This window comes from Amphiura filiformis, chromosome 1 (genome assembly GCF_039555335.1).
Source record: "Amphiura filiformis chromosome 1, Afil_fr2py, whole genome shotgun sequence".
NCBI classification, from domain to species: domain Eukaryota; kingdom Metazoa; phylum Echinodermata; class Ophiuroidea; order Amphilepidida; family Amphiuridae; genus Amphiura; species Amphiura filiformis.
The window spans coordinates 19,098,960-19,114,814 of record NC_092628.1 but is presented as its reverse complement, the minus strand read 5'-3'; the positions used below and the strand labels follow the sequence as shown (position 1 = coordinate 19,114,814).

General features: G+C 37.0%; 2 protein-coding genes across 2 annotated transcripts in view; both read left to right on the top strand.

Annotated features, from left to right (window-relative positions):
• LOC140164555 (gamma-aminobutyric acid type B receptor subunit 2-like) overlaps positions 1-15,855 on the top strand; it is a 110,208-nt gene that overhangs the window by 26,290 nt on the left and 68,063 nt on the right. The window lies entirely within an intron of this gene.
• Positions 1,611-10,778, top strand: LOC140156692 (gamma-aminobutyric acid type B receptor subunit 2-like). The gene is made up of 8 exons (XM_072179630.1): positions 1,611-1,753; positions 2,806-2,938; positions 3,290-3,397; positions 3,518-3,640; positions 5,090-5,236; positions 5,972-6,160; positions 6,770-6,957; positions 10,504-10,778. The coding sequence occupies exons 2-8, from the start codon at positions 2,816-2,818 to the stop codon at positions 10,619-10,621; spliced, it is 996 nt and encodes a 331-aa protein (XP_072035731.1). The 5' UTR covers positions 1,611-1,753; positions 2,806-2,815; the 3' UTR covers positions 10,622-10,778.

The following is a 15,855-nucleotide window of genomic DNA, read 5'->3' as shown; positions in this document are numbered from 1 at the left end:
AAAAGTATCTCCTTTCGATATAATATACCACGTCACAAATACTTTGAATGGGGCTATTAGAATAAACATCAAGGTAACATGATTGGAACATACAGGGCCGTCGCTAGAGAGGGGAGGGGGTATGGGGGTGTGACACCCCCCAGCGTCAAATCCGTCGGCAAAATCGTGCCGTCGTCGGCAAATCGCAAAGAAAGGGGGAGAAGAAGGAAAAGGAAAGAAAAAGAAAGAGGGGAAGGAGGAAAGAAGAGAAAGGGGGAAAAAGGGAGAAAAAGAGGAGAGAAAAAAAGTTAAATTGCACGTATAGTAGGCCTATGCCTAAAAAACATGCAGTCGGGTCGATCGGAAGTAGGTCTTATACTAGGCCTGCAATTATTTTAGGCATTGCATGCGGGCGGGTCCTCGTCCTAAAAGCATGTGAAAATTACTGCCAGCCCGCCGAAATGCAGGGCCCGTCGTCACATTTTGTCACCAAGTCAGTATTATATTAAGACGGACTCCGTGCTGACTTCAACATCAATACATGCATGCTTTAATATTGTGAGTCTCGAGTCTTGTAAAGCAATGATTTAAATAGTGTAAAAATGCTGCACCAAATGGCTTCAATTGGACCTTCATTTTGCAACGGTTTCGCAACTTCTGAGGGGAAAACCCCTCAAACACCCCCTGCGTAGTGGATAAACAAGTGGCCATTTTCGCTTCTGCTTTCAATATTTGCCAGTTTAGGCCCTATAGTTTAACATGTTTTACAAAATTTATACACTTGCAATAATAGGGAAAACTTGTCCACGAAAGATTTCAAACTAAAATTTTACACAAAATAGTGCCAAATGGTCCACCAAATCGCTTCAATTAGGTCTTCATTTTGCAAAAGTTTCTTACTTCTGAGGGGGGATTTTTAGACACCCCCCTGCGTTGTGGTCACACAAATGACCATTTCCGCTTCTGTACTCGACATTTTCATTTTTTTTAAAACAATTTATAGGCCTACAATAATAGGGGAAAATTCGCGCAAAAGGCTTCGTGGACCGCTCATTTTTAAATGTGGGGGCTTTTTCAAACTAAAATTTTACACACTAATAGTGTCAAAATGGTCCACCAAATCGCTTCAATTGGGTCTTCATTTTGCAAAAGTTTCTTACTTCTCAGGGGGGAAAATCCCCCCTCAGACTCCCCCCACGTTGTGGTCAATCAAATGACCATTTTCGCTTCTGCTTTCGACATCTAAAATGTCAGTATTCATACGTATTTTGGTGTATTTTGAAATGCCAAGAAGGCATGCCTATGATTCCCAACATGGTCTAGTATTTGGTATGTCGGCAAACAGACGGCTCGTCGGCAATCATTGACTCTTACACCCCCCTAATGAAAATGGTCTGGCGACGCCCCTGGGAACATATAATCTATAACCAGTATGTTCATAGATTGAAGTCAAAGGTCAATCCATAAAATATCCTGCGTGAAATATCTGTATTGAATTGGGATTCACATCAGTCCGCCAACTTCAGTAAGCTTGCATCACTTCAAGGCAATCAAGTCAAAAACTAGTTTAATCTAGGAACACAGTAACAGTTATGTCATTCTGTGATTCTACTTTCTAAATAGATGGCCAGGTTCCTCTAGATCACACAGAGTCTATACGAGAATACGTCGGTATCGGTTGGCTTGTTTACCTACTTATCAGCATCTTTGCGGGACTCGGTGTGATATTAGCTGCTTTCTTCTTAGTGTTCAACATAAAGAAAAGAGAAGAAAGGTATAATTTTATAATACTTTCTTTGACCATATTATACCATCTATCATTGCCTCAGTCGGTATTTCCTGTTTTCTTGTTCTTGCTCTAAATCAATGCTGTTGTTATTAATCTTTTGTTGTCTTGTAAGTTGCACTTATCTTGTTTTCGATAACGACAAATTATCTTGTTTTCCTGTAATCCCAACTTACTCCAAACAGATTTTTATACTGTTATGATTATGTCTATAAGTTTTCTTGCAGATTCGGTCGTTTGACCAACTATCGTCCAATATACATTAGGTTTTACTACCTGAAGCGAATTGATCAAAAAATGAACTCCCTGTATCCTGAGGTTGGTATCTCTCAATGAGTTGAACACATCAGTAGGCTGTCATTGTAGCTAGATGCTGTGTGGTATTGAGTTCCCAGGAAGTGAGTTTTGCAATTTGTGGTTAAATGTTGATCCCTCACTACAAAAGTTATTACCGTCGATTTGGTTGAAAAAGGAGATGAGACATGATCAATTCTGTTCAGGCAGTAAAACCTAATGGCATTTTCGAGCCGTCGACAGCCCTGAATTACAACACAGATAGCCTATGGGCGCTGTAATAGTATAATTATGTAATTATGCGTAACTTCGTAACTTACAAATTTAATGTCAGAATCAACTTGAGACCTGCTCTCACAAAACCTGGACAAAGTCGCCAAGGCCTCATTTGAGTTGCAATCCAATAAACATGCCAAAAATCAACAGAAAACTAAGGCATTTTAAAGCTAAAGATGTATTTTTGAAGGACAAAGATTAAATAAGCGTGGTATATCATTTTGAAACTGACAATCTGAGCATTTTAAATTTTGACATATCTCCAACTCATAATTTTCCGATTTTATCCGGGTTTCCAGGGGAGCAGGTCTCATTTTGGAAATAAAAAGAGGATGTTAAAATTATGAAATACATCTTAAGTGCAAGAACGCATTAAGCTAAGACATTTTTGATTTACTATATTGTAACATTATAAATATGAATATACTTATGCTAGTCATATAAACTCATAATATTGTACTAATTTGTAGGTATGTAAAGATGTCGAGCCCAAACTTGAATAACATCATTATTGCCGGAAGCATTTTGGTTTACATGAGTGTAATTGTAGCAGGATTAGACAGGAATCAAGTCTCAAGAAATATGATTGAATATGTATGCCAGGTTTGTATAGCCTATTATGAAATACAGTAAGAGTTCACTGATGTATGCTCAAATAAATGAAGTAGCGGAATGTACTTCAACTCATACTCGAATTATTGTGGGTTCGAAACACATTAGCTCCATAGTGTTGTGCATTTTGGCAAGGCATTTCCGGGGAATCAATTCACTGCTATTGCCTCTCTCCACCTACGTGTATAAGTAGGTAACGTCATACATGCTGGGAAAGAAAAACAAACTCGTTGTGCTGGAAGAGAAGCGAACCCCTACGGTATATCATTCTGATGAGGTCTCGGTCTGTGAACACGTTTTAGTTGAATATTTTTATATCTTTCATCCAACAAATTATTTCAGATACGTGTGTGGCTTCTGTCAACTGGTTTTGTACTTGGATTTGGTTCCATGTTCAGCAAAACTTGGAGGGTATATCGTGTAGCTGCACTTAAAGTACCTCAAAGGAGGGTAAGATATTGTGAAATTTTACAAATCGGTTAAAGCAATCCAATTTTTTGAAATGGAAGAACGGATTTCATTTTTTAACAAATAATATCCCAACTTTCGTTGCTTTTTATTATCTTGTAGATAATTACAGACTACAATCTTTTCGCCATGGTTCTCGTGTTCTTTTGTATTGATGTGGTTATTTCGACGTTGTGGCAGGCTCTTGACCCACTAATGGTTGATGAAATCGATTTACGTGAGAGGGTATGTCTTCAACCTAATGGCTACAAAAGTAGCAAGTATTTACCAATAAGTATTATCCATTTTTCATTACCCTCAGTTTTAAGAAATTCTTCGTGATACGTTTAGTTCCTGTATCCCTGTACATTCAATGTCACTGAGATGGCCAGAAATTCACCTAGAGACTGCATATGACCCAGGCGGGAAAGGGAAATCAGTTACATCAGGTTATCTTTTAATCTGAGAAAGAATTAAAAAGACTAGTTTGCGTCTGTCGTCACTGTCATCCAAAGGAAGAATGGTGCCGTTCGGAGAAAAGGAATAGCAGAAAATGGCGAAAAATTACGACACTTTACAAGGCAAAAAACAACTTTTCTAGGCATTGTTGACATGGTGCCTTCAGGAAAGAACGTTTCTTAATACCAAGACCTAACTTTTGAGACTGAGAGGGTTTGTATATTTGAAGATTTAATTTACCATAAGGCACGCTGTTTTACCGCCCCATTCAGAAACTATATCATCACTTCAATCGTAAACAAACCGCGCCCGAGTTTGATTGACAGATGACGTCAGAAACAAACTAGTCTTTTCAATAATCTGACTTTGATTATAGCCTAGCTATCTAAAAAGTGATCTTCGCGTGAGATATTATACATATACTACATGGTTTGAAGGGAAATAGGGGAAACTATTTTCTCGAGGTACTGGCTACAGGCCTGGGGTGGGTGGTAGGCCAGTACCGAGGGAAAATAGTGACCCTATTTCCCTGAAAATACCATGTAGTATTTGTTTTATTACACCTTATACATATATGAGAGAAGGACTCCAATTCATAACATTTACTAAGAAAATATGCGCTAGGCCCACTTACGTTACAGTTATTGATGCATGCACGCAATACCTTTCATTCACTTTCATGCCTAGCCCTAGTTGAGTTTTAAGCCTCGGATCTGCACACGTGATTCCCTACTCTGTGCAGTAGGCCTACAGCTCATGCTTTCACAGCTTGTGTTTCGAGCATCCTTTTAGAATCCTTTTTACCGAATTAATTCGGACAGCAAACACTTTCCGTCCCGTGGACGTTTTATCGCACGGAGCACCATGATACAATATAAAATACCAAGTCGTACCTTCGCAGATAGAAAAACATGATTGCGAAAGGGAGTACGAACTTTTGTCTCTGAGGATGATGATATCGTGAATAGGGGAAAAACTATAGTCCGGTGAGATAATGGGGGTAGGTCAATCTACTTGGGTTGTGGCAAGTTGCGATTGACCAATGAATTGGTGTCATTCTCGCATGAATATGTATGAGGTGTAATAATACTGGTTGTCAAATGTTGACAGTTGATAACAGATGTCATGCTCTTTTTAGCCCCTTTTCAGCTAAAACGTTGGTAAATTAGGACAATTTCTTGAAGGAATATGTAACGTAATGTTATGAATACATCATTTTCTTTGTATTTTTTCCAGCGAGGATTAGAAAATGCCAACCAGCGTATCGTAAGTTATACTGAACAATGTTCCTCGAATTATCTGGTCTATTGGTTGGGTGTTCTGTTCGTGTTTAAAGGACTGTTGCTTTTATTTGGTACGTTCCTTGCATGGGAAATAAGAAAGGTATGTAACACCCGACATGACGCTTCTTTTTAACAATACATTGTGTTGAGCAACAATCATACTTTCAGACGATATGTATGTCCCTACTATTTTGTACCGTATCATTCTATTGCCAAAGACAGTGGTTAGATGTGGTCCACCCTCCAACTCTACCCTTCCTAGTTCCTACTAATCAATTAATTTTGGTCGCTGCTCCGAGACGCTACATGTATGAAGATTTTGCCCTTAAATTTACGAAAGCGTTTTTTGCCTTTTAAACTAAACTCTAGGCCTAATTTACCATTCTCGTTTATTTCTATCGAGTTTTTTTTACGGAAGGCTTACCTTGCCCACCCGCTGGCTCAAAACAAGGAACAAGATCTTGATTGGATCTGGTTTTAGGCCACATTTTAGCATTAAGTTTTTGCCCGCTTCGTGTGTGATTTGATAATTTTTCCATCTACTGGCGCGATGGCCCTACGCCTCTTGTTCGTTCCAACTTTCCAGATGGGAGGTCAGCTATAGTGTACATCGTATTAACCTTGTTGGTTGAATGAGTTATTAACCAATTTGCAGCCGAACGTGGTTTAAGGCTGTCTTTTGAGGCATTCAACTTTGAGGCTTTGTTGCGTTTATAGCATAATAGTAGTGTCGATTGAGGGAGTGTCATTGGGTGACCAAATTGAAATATATTTATTTTACATCATTTAAAAAAAAGATGCCCGTTGAATTGATTTTGATGTTTTTATCTTTGAGGTCACCTTTGAGGCTCTCAACGACAGCAAACAGATTGGCATTTGCGTGTATAACACCATTGTACTGTGTACTGTGGGAGTATCTGTTTGTTTCCTGATACAAGATGACACAGAAGCCTTGTTCATCTTTACTTCATGCATCATCATTTTCTGCGCAACTTTCACGCTGGTCGTTCTATTTGTTCCAAAGGTATGTTTGTAACAAATTATACTTTTTTACTACATATCTGACTGACTTACTTACGTCCCTAGTCCGGTGTGGCTTGTTGGCTTCATCCGAGTCATCCCCCTTCATTCTAGTGTGGTTTGGGCCTGCTGTTCAGCATCCTGAAGCGGCCCTATGTTGTCTTGTACTTTTCTCATCTGGTAGGCGAGCGATCAGGTAATCTAGGGACAGTGGTTTCGTTCTGATAGGCATCGAGAGGGAGACAGTGGTTTGGCATATATACGGACAACATAACAAAACCATTTCTTTTGTCGCTGGGCTATTTCTTCCAGAAGAATGCACATTGTTACCTTGAGACTGTGCTTGATCTCCTCATGTCTATTAGCAGGACCGAATTTACCATAGGGCCAGAGATGAGTCAGTGCCCAAGGCCCCAAAATGACGATATTCTCTTTTTTATTTTTAATATTGAAACAAAAATATGTTGTATTTAATTGCAATTCCAATCACAGCATGTGTTAAATTTTGGCTCTTCCTAAGTCCTTCTGAAATATTTTTTGTCCATATGACAATATATCATACTTAAAAATCTACCCATATTGTCATCACTTAGTATTTTCATTTTTTTTATAGATGATTTCTGTATACACGAAACCTGAAGGAACACAAAACCCTACACAAAACACATCCTTGACATCGATGAAGGGAACTACCAGTGTAGATAAAGTAGATAAGGAACCAACTAATGGTACTGGAAGTACTCAAAATTCAATTGATGCCAAAAATGGTGGCGATGCAACACCTGATAAGAATACTTTAAGGTTAGTTTTAATGTATTTTGGTTTATTCAGTGTTTAAAAATTAGTGAAAATAATTAAATCATAATGGAAAGCACAACACAACTTTCCCATAAATCAGCGTTATTTTGTTTGCAATACTGTTGTGATATTTTAAAATACCTTTGTGATCAGATGATTGATTTAAACATATTTCTACAATAGTAAATAGGTATATCAACTACATGTATTTACGTTATAATAGATTGCATAATACATTGGATCGTTGGCAAAAGGTTAAAGAGCATTTAATCTCGTCAGAAAATAGGTAACGAAATTAAGTATTAGTAGAGAGTTTGCGAAATGAAGTTTAGAAATTTACCTCCACGGCAACTTTACATATATCGATTAAATTTCTTGCTCAGATTTACTTCAACTCGAACGTCTGATTGGGTACTGCACCAACAGCGTCTTGTCGCTTAAACATGTCAAATTCGGGACATGTGTCTCAATGGGCGATCAAAAGAAGGGCATGTGTAAGCGACTGCATCAAACTTTTCCCTTTTGTTTGGTTAAGTGGGTTATATGTCAAACTTCAAGATAAAAGACTCTAGCTTAAGGGTTTTGATTGAATAATCATGGATGAACTCGGCAGGCGATGACCTTCTTAACTGAATTTATGCACGTCATGAGCACACACAAAAGTATATACCAGGCTTGACGTTTGGAACAGAAAATTATTTCAACCTAATTTAATCAGTAATTTTCAACAACATGTGGGGGTGTGTTGTTTACCTAAACCAAATTAGATTGCCAATAAATGATCTTTTAACTAGATAAGAGGTAATTGTGTAGCCTATGAGAAAATGTGAAAACTTTTGCTCTTAAATTGACGTATTTTCGTTCATAATTGATTGCTCACTATAAATTTTTGTGTTCGCTTCGACTACTAGAAGCTTTAATGGCAGAGTGGTTTTGAATAGATGATCCTCTCCCGGGGATCCTCTAGACGTTTGATTTTATGCTTTTGAACCGCATTTGGCAAACTCTCTATTGATCTCCTCCGTACTGTATAGTGTGGAGCCCAAAGACGATTATCACCACATCACCATGATCACCGCAATGCGCTGCACCATGCTTTTGCAAAACACCCTAAAACTGGTTCCTGATGCATGCATGTTCCCATTGAACATGTACACGAAGTAGGGATTTACAACAGCAATATCACTGGGGCTTAGGCTTTGGGTTGTAATTATGAGTAATTGGGGGCCTCATTGGAAGTGTTAAAAATTAAGAGCCCTTAAAAGTAAGACAAAATAGGGTTATGAGATTTGAAATGAAAAACAGGAAGAGTCAGTATTAACACGTTGATCAACCTAGCTTTTCGTTTGATGTTCACTGATGTATGTACACCGTAGTCTCTCTGCACGTACATTTCGGAAGGCTATATTGTACATAACAAAGAGGTAGTTTCTGATAGATGCACAAATCAATTAGCGTGTGAAATTGGTTATTTGTACATGAAAGAGAATAATAATTCTTTCCTGACGCATGTTTGTATAGATGAGGTGACCTCAATGTTTATCAACAAAGGCAAGGGACTGGTATGTCGATATGCTTGAGTGAACCCCATACAACCACTACACTGTTCAATAGCCTTATTGTGATGTGGCGGGAGTTTTAAAATTTCAGCCCTGAACAAAATATGATGCGCGCGCATACTGCCAGGCAAAAACAATGCAAATTGTGATGATGCGTACGCATGCTGCCAGACATTGACATTGCCAGTCATCTATAGTGGGCACCGCACACCGACATCGCCCGGTTAATAATTACATTATACAGCCAGAGACACTGAAATGAATACCCGGGATCGATACACGTAAATGTGCTATGCACGATTGATATTCAGACGATAAATCTTTGGATACCGGGGTAGAAAATGATGAATATCTCCCGTAAATGATTTCGTATAAAGAAACCAGATCTGGTTCCCTGCACTTGAACATATATGTTCAACGGATATGATAGTCGTTAGCTTGCGTCTTGAGAAAGAAGCGTGCGTCTTGAACTCATAAACTGACAAAAATATTCTGATTTTCTGATATGAGCACTCACTCACATGGCGTATACATGTTCACCCCCACACAGAGGTCACACACACCCCAGTGTGAGCACCCCCTCACATGGCGTATACAAGCTCACTTACACACTAGAGAAGTCAATTACCGAGGTATTGACAGTAGCCTTAGTCGGGATGTCCCTCGGCTCATTATGTGTCTTAAAGGTCGGAACAAAATGGCCATGCGTGGCTGTGGATTCAACCTACCATGGCGATTTCTGCCATGAAGATATCGGGGCGATGACACTGTGCACCGTAAATAAACACCTTTCCGAGAAAATTAGGTTTGAAGAGTTTTGTGAATCAGACATTGTTTGTGAAATTTCTGCTGCAAACTTATCTTTATATAACTTTCAAAATAAATAAAGACACATTATTACTGGTAAATTGAAATCAATAAGTACAAAACCATACATAACTATGGAAAACACGCAGAACGCAATACCCTAACCTAACGCCAACCTTATGCCACCTCGGTCGCCGTGTGCGTTACTTTAGGTCGCCGGCTTCATTCAATAGTAACGTATTGGTCCGCTACGTCACTATGGCATGTAGCAAGGTGTACGCCAGTATGACATGCAATGTTTTTCATTTTTGCCGATGTTTCTTAGTTTATTTACTATTACAAAATATGTGTAAAAGTGGCGTATGGTCCATCGCCACTATGGGAAAACACAAAATTTCACTTTGTAATGATACGCCAAATTTGATAAATTAATTATTTATTAATTAGCTAATTTTGAATGCTGAGACTTAGCAAAATGAGAGAGAACGTAAATAAAAACACAATGTGCCCATTTAAAAAAAATCACTATACGCCACTATGGAATACAGCCGGCGAGTGATCAAACTAATAATTTCTTTCTAAATATTTCCAATTTTTTTAAAAGGATCGGATTGCAACGTTTGTAAGTATTTTTGTGGGACATGAGAGCACATTAGACACATCAAATTGCATCCTGAATACGAGGAATGTCCTTCTAATATCAAATAATTTTGATTGTTTGAAATTCGCGATATAAAACAATGTTATGGCTAATAATTTATATATTTAATACTCCTCGGAGTAAACTTTATGAACCTACTGAAATGTATTTAAAGCGTTAAAGTGTATGTAGCTGGGGGAGCCGTCCATCATTTGAAAATTTTGACCTTTCGTATACGGGTAATCAAGATTTTCAAATGATGGACGGCTTTTCCTCCCAGCTGTATACGCTTTAAGTACATATCATTGGATTTATAAAGTTTACGTCTGGACTGTTAAATATCAAAAATATATAAAAACTACAAATTTTTAATAATTTGCCATAAAATATGCATTATATAGCGAATTTAAAAAAAAAATCAAAATTATTTCATATCAGAATGACATTCCACGTATTCAGAATGCAATTTGGTGTGTCTGACGTGCTCTCAGGTCTCGCTATCTGATTCCTCAGCTAATGATGTGTATCTATTGTTCGTTATAGCATCCAGACTCCAGTCGCAGAAAGCGTCTCAATCTCAAACAACAACGAACTAGCCAGTCGCAATGAGAAACATGCAACGGATAATTTGCCTGTGATATTAGAATCAAGATATCAATAAGTATTTAGTCAAGAAAGTTCTTGTGCTTACAAGTCTTTGTCAGGAGTCTTGCTATCACATTTCGTAAAACATCCCAGTTGATAGTAGCAAGGACGTTTGTCTAAGATAAAAGATCTTAATGATTATTTCGTAACTGTGCCTATACGTATATCGATATTCAAAACTTACTTATATTTCTGTAAACCGATAAATTAAACCGTCTCCGCGCAAATATGTTCTCGTCTTCTTATGTCCTTAGTACATTAGTATTTATCATAATATTTATATTGAAATGTTTTCACACTTAACTAAAGGATTATTATTAATAAAAAAACACTGTAGTCTATATTGTCATGATTATAACGCTATATAAATGTCAGTAATTCCATAAGGAATTAGTCCCATTTACAAGAAACATTTACATGACTGTTCTTTTTGCATGAATGCGTGAAAGGGACGACATTATGACTGTTCTTTTTGCATGAATGCTTGAAAGGGACGACATTTTAAATTTTACGTCAATGTTCCAAATATATCCGGTCTCTTTCCTTTGATATCATTATGTGCACTATGTAGCCGGCAATCGCCCATGTTGTTCATTTATTCATTCTAGTGTGATTATATTTAATATTTAGTTGTACAAGTCGTTTCAGAGAGTTTCAAAGTTTCCTCTTCCGTGCGGAAGATTTCATCAGTAATGCGCCGATACAGCTGATGCACCACCTCTGGTCCTCCTTCTCTCATCTCCAGGGTGTATAGTTGTTTGCAATAGCTGGTCGTATACATGACTCAAAGAATATGTTCCTTCATCGCGATTGATAACGTGGTCCCCCGCTTTCTAATCCAGATTGCTTCTCTGATCCATCGCGTTTGCTTGAATGAGTCTTTGTTGACGACTTTGGCCCCTTCCCAACTGAAGCCTCATATAATACGCTGAAAAACAACCTTATGCACCCAAAGGACAAAAGAGAAAACGCAAAAACGTGTGAATGCATGTACGAAATACCGTGTAAGAATTGCAACAAGTCATACATTGGTGAAACAGGCAGACCGTTGGGCGTAAGATTGAAAGAGCATTTGAAGGAGTCTGAAAAGCTGGCAACAAGAAAATTCACCCGCGCAGTAAGAAAGGACTCGGTTGAAGAAATGAACAAATCAGCAATCACAGATCATGTTTCGCAACAAAACCACGTAATCGATGCGGCTTCATTGGGAAGGGGTCAAAGTATATGACCGCTGATTATGGTATTTATAAACAATGTCGAAGCAGGGCTTCACAATATTGATTCAGATGGAAAAGTTCTTGACATTTTGATAGATCAAATGTCGGTTGTTTGATAACGCTTTGCACATTATCGTTATGAGATTGGCTGAATGTCGAATGACGACGACTCGTCTCTTTGCTAAATTCATGTTGGACACTACCTCTCTTGAATTGTATTTTGGTGTAGTAGTTACGTGTGAGAACTCAAACTATTTTAACACTTGATCGATTCTGAGCATCGACTCTTTTTCTTTTCACTTCTATCCATTTTTGACGATAAATTAATGAGCAAGATGATAAAACTAAATATATCCTGGCATTCTAATAGATGACGACCGTTGTAGAAATCGCACACATACAATATTACAAATATTGTCTCGAAATATTATAATAATGGTGTCATTAGAAAGTGTAGACCATTACTCCCCCTCAGTAAAAGTATAGACATATTTTAAGCACGGATTTGTAATTCTCACTGCACGGATTTTTATTCTCACTGCACGAACGTGCCAGGAGGAACGTTAAAATAGCCCCTGTCCCCCTGACTCTTTGACCGGGCTCTTTGATCACTTATTACAACACTTTTGTTTTCTCCTAATTACTCTTAAAGGTGAACCTCATTGAAAATAAAGTTATATATCAATGGAAAGCTTATGATGTCAGGATACTAAAAACTATTTTTTCCGATTTTTTTGATGGCCAATAAAGCTGAAAAATTAAAAAAACGAATGAATTTTTGGTCTTTTTTAAGGCGCCCAAAAAGCACCCAAATCAATCGTCTATGACCTTGGGAATGCTCGTGACGCAAGCTCAGGGTTCGCAGTCACGTGATCCTGCTCGGAAACATGTAAACAAGACTTGCTTCCTGTACTTTGCAAGCTGCCCGGCAAGTCTGATTTTCACAATAAAGCTTGAAATTAGAGGAATCTTCAAGTTGCTGGTTCCTTCTATATATATTAGAAATAATAGAATTATTGTCAACACGTAAATTTGACAAAATCAGTCATAACTAGCTGGGTATAATTGGGTAATTGAGTTTGAATTTCGCGCTGGGATCAATTCCATGCGCAAATGCTTGCTGCTGCCGTTCATGTCATGGACTGAATAAACATGATCGAATAACAAATTAAATACTTTCATGAAAGTTCATCTGTGTTGGTATAAATCTATATATATTAGAAATAATAGAATTATTGTCAACACGTAAATTTTCCGTCAATTTTTGACAAAATCAGTCATAACTAGCTGGGTATAATTGGGTAATTGAGTTTGAATTTCGCGCTGGGATCAATTCCATGCGCAAATGCTTGCTGCTGCCGTTCATGTCATGGACTGAATAAACATGATCGAATAACAAATTAAATACTTTCATGAAAGTTCATCATGACCATGTTGACAAGTATTTTTTGCTTGAACTTCAAAGTCATTATCACACACAGTTATACACTCTGTTCCAGTGTCACTTGTATTATTACTAGATGAAATAAATAAATCAGTGACATTAATATCAATATTGGATGGAATAACACTATAATCATGATGACTATTATTTTTTACCTGCACTTCATTACCATAAACAATAACACACTCTGCATCGTTATCAATTACATCATTATTGGATACAATACAATTATAACACGTTTCATTTGCATAATTATTGGATGAAATAACATGATTACTTTTACTGTTTTCAACATCAAATTCATATACACATGTAATATCACATTCTGTTTCAGTTTCACTTGTGTCATTGTTATAAGAAACAGCTAAACCAGTCTCATCGTTATCAATTACATCATTATTGGATACAATACAATTATAACAAGTTTCATTTGCATAATTATTGGATGAAATAACATGATTACTTTTACTGTTTTCAACATCAAATTCATATACACATGTAATATCACATTCTGTTTCAGTTTCACTTGTGTCATTGTTATAAGAACCAGCTAAACCAGTCTCATCTGTATCATTAACTTTATACCAGGGTCCATCATTATGTTGTCTAGATCATGAGACAATGAGAACAGTCGTTTTTTCCATGGTATTCGTAGGTAACCTTAGCGAAAACGTCAAAAGTTACCTTCGAATAAATCAATTTGGACACAAATTACTCAGACACCAGAAGGTCGGTAAACATTTAAAATGAAGCACACATGACAGTTGACAAATCCAAGTATTTATCCCCTTCTAATCTTCTTTTAATCTGATTTTTCTTTCAAATGAGCAGACCGTCGTCTATTTCAGTACATATTTTTCAACAATTAAGCCGTATTCAGTTTTGCATGGTGGGCATGTATGTGAATTCGCAACTTTGATTGAAATTTAAATTTGCACTTACCTCCGTACTTCATCAAGCATCTGATTTGATTGGTCACGTGACAAACAACAGGGAAGATTGTGCAAACTCATAGTTAACAATAATGCATCTTTAGCATATTGAGCGCTTTTGAAACATGCAAACATGAAGAGGCCCATCCACAACAGTGTAAATGGTTTTGAGCAAATCATCGATACACATACATGTAAACCTGCAAATTTGTGTCTCAACCCCATTAGCTCAGTTGGTAAAGCGCCGGTGGTACAATTTCATGTTAACAAAAATACAACCGACGTTTCGAGCAGATAAATTGCTCTTCTTCAGGGACAGACAACAAAATATAAAAGTGTTGCTCATTTACATAATTATATTGCTTTCCAGTTTCTCATTGTAGTGAACCGTCTTTTTGAGTTCTATTTGAACTTGCCTGAACAGTTTTTGACTTGAATTTTATTTTTATATATTTTTTTAACTACAGTTACAGTATGTTTGCTTTTATATTTTGTTGTCTGTCCCTGAAGAAGAGCAGTTTATCTGCTCGAAACGTCGGTCGTATTTTTGTTAACTTTGTCTACCATCCCTGTGGTTTTGGATTTTTCTAATGCAGACGTAACAGTGCATGTACACCATTCTGGTTTACATACTGCATTAGTTTTTATCTTGTCTTTGTCTTTGTTCCCACACCAAGTTGAAAAGGGACTATAAACGCTCTCAATGGACAGAACATCATATACTGTTGTTGTTCACAGAAAAAAACTCCAAATTAAATATATATTATTATTTATATATTAGTAAATTGTGATATTACAATTCATATGTATATCAATATCATGAGAAATATTAGGCCTAAAAAATAAATACATAATTTGAGCTTAGAATTTCATCTGAGACTAGCATATAAACCGTGTTTGTATCTGATTTCCCTGTATATTGCAATGCTATAGTTTCAATTGGATGAAATGTTACAAAGCAAACGCATAATAACAATACTGTGTGGGCTTTGTTCCCGAAATGAGAACAATAGTTTGCATATTGTTATGCAGCATTGTTATGGTAAATGATAGTACAGCTCATTGTTGCTAATGTCAAACTTGTCAAAGTGATTGTGATTATATGATGAGAGCATGATATAGTGTAGACTGGCCCACAGTCTCGGTTCGGTTCCATCTCTGGATAATGTAAAATAAATAATTACATAATGCCCTATAAAGATTGCGAAAGTCCTGTAACCCCCCCCCGTAGTTTTCTCAATGCCAAAAACCCATTCCTCTTCATCCATAAATCGACGCCACTGATTACACACACAGTCAACCATTCATTATTAGTGAACGCGAAAGTCCATTGAGCGCTGATTCCTCGACTGGACCAATCTGTTTGAGATCTCCTTTCCAAATAATCGTTCAACGAAGCCCGGTGATTCCGATGTCAATTACGAACTTAACACTTAAATAATATTTAAATGTCGGATTATATAAAGGCCATGAAAATGTTTTTCAAACATTATTTTAAAATATTTTGGGCAAACATTTTATCAAAATATTTTGTCAACACTTACATATCATTCTGTTTAGAATGTTGTGCAGCAAGTTTTGCAAAAATGTTTTTTGAATGTTATTCAAATGTTTTAAATAATATTCAATATTAAATATTCAATATTCAATATATTTA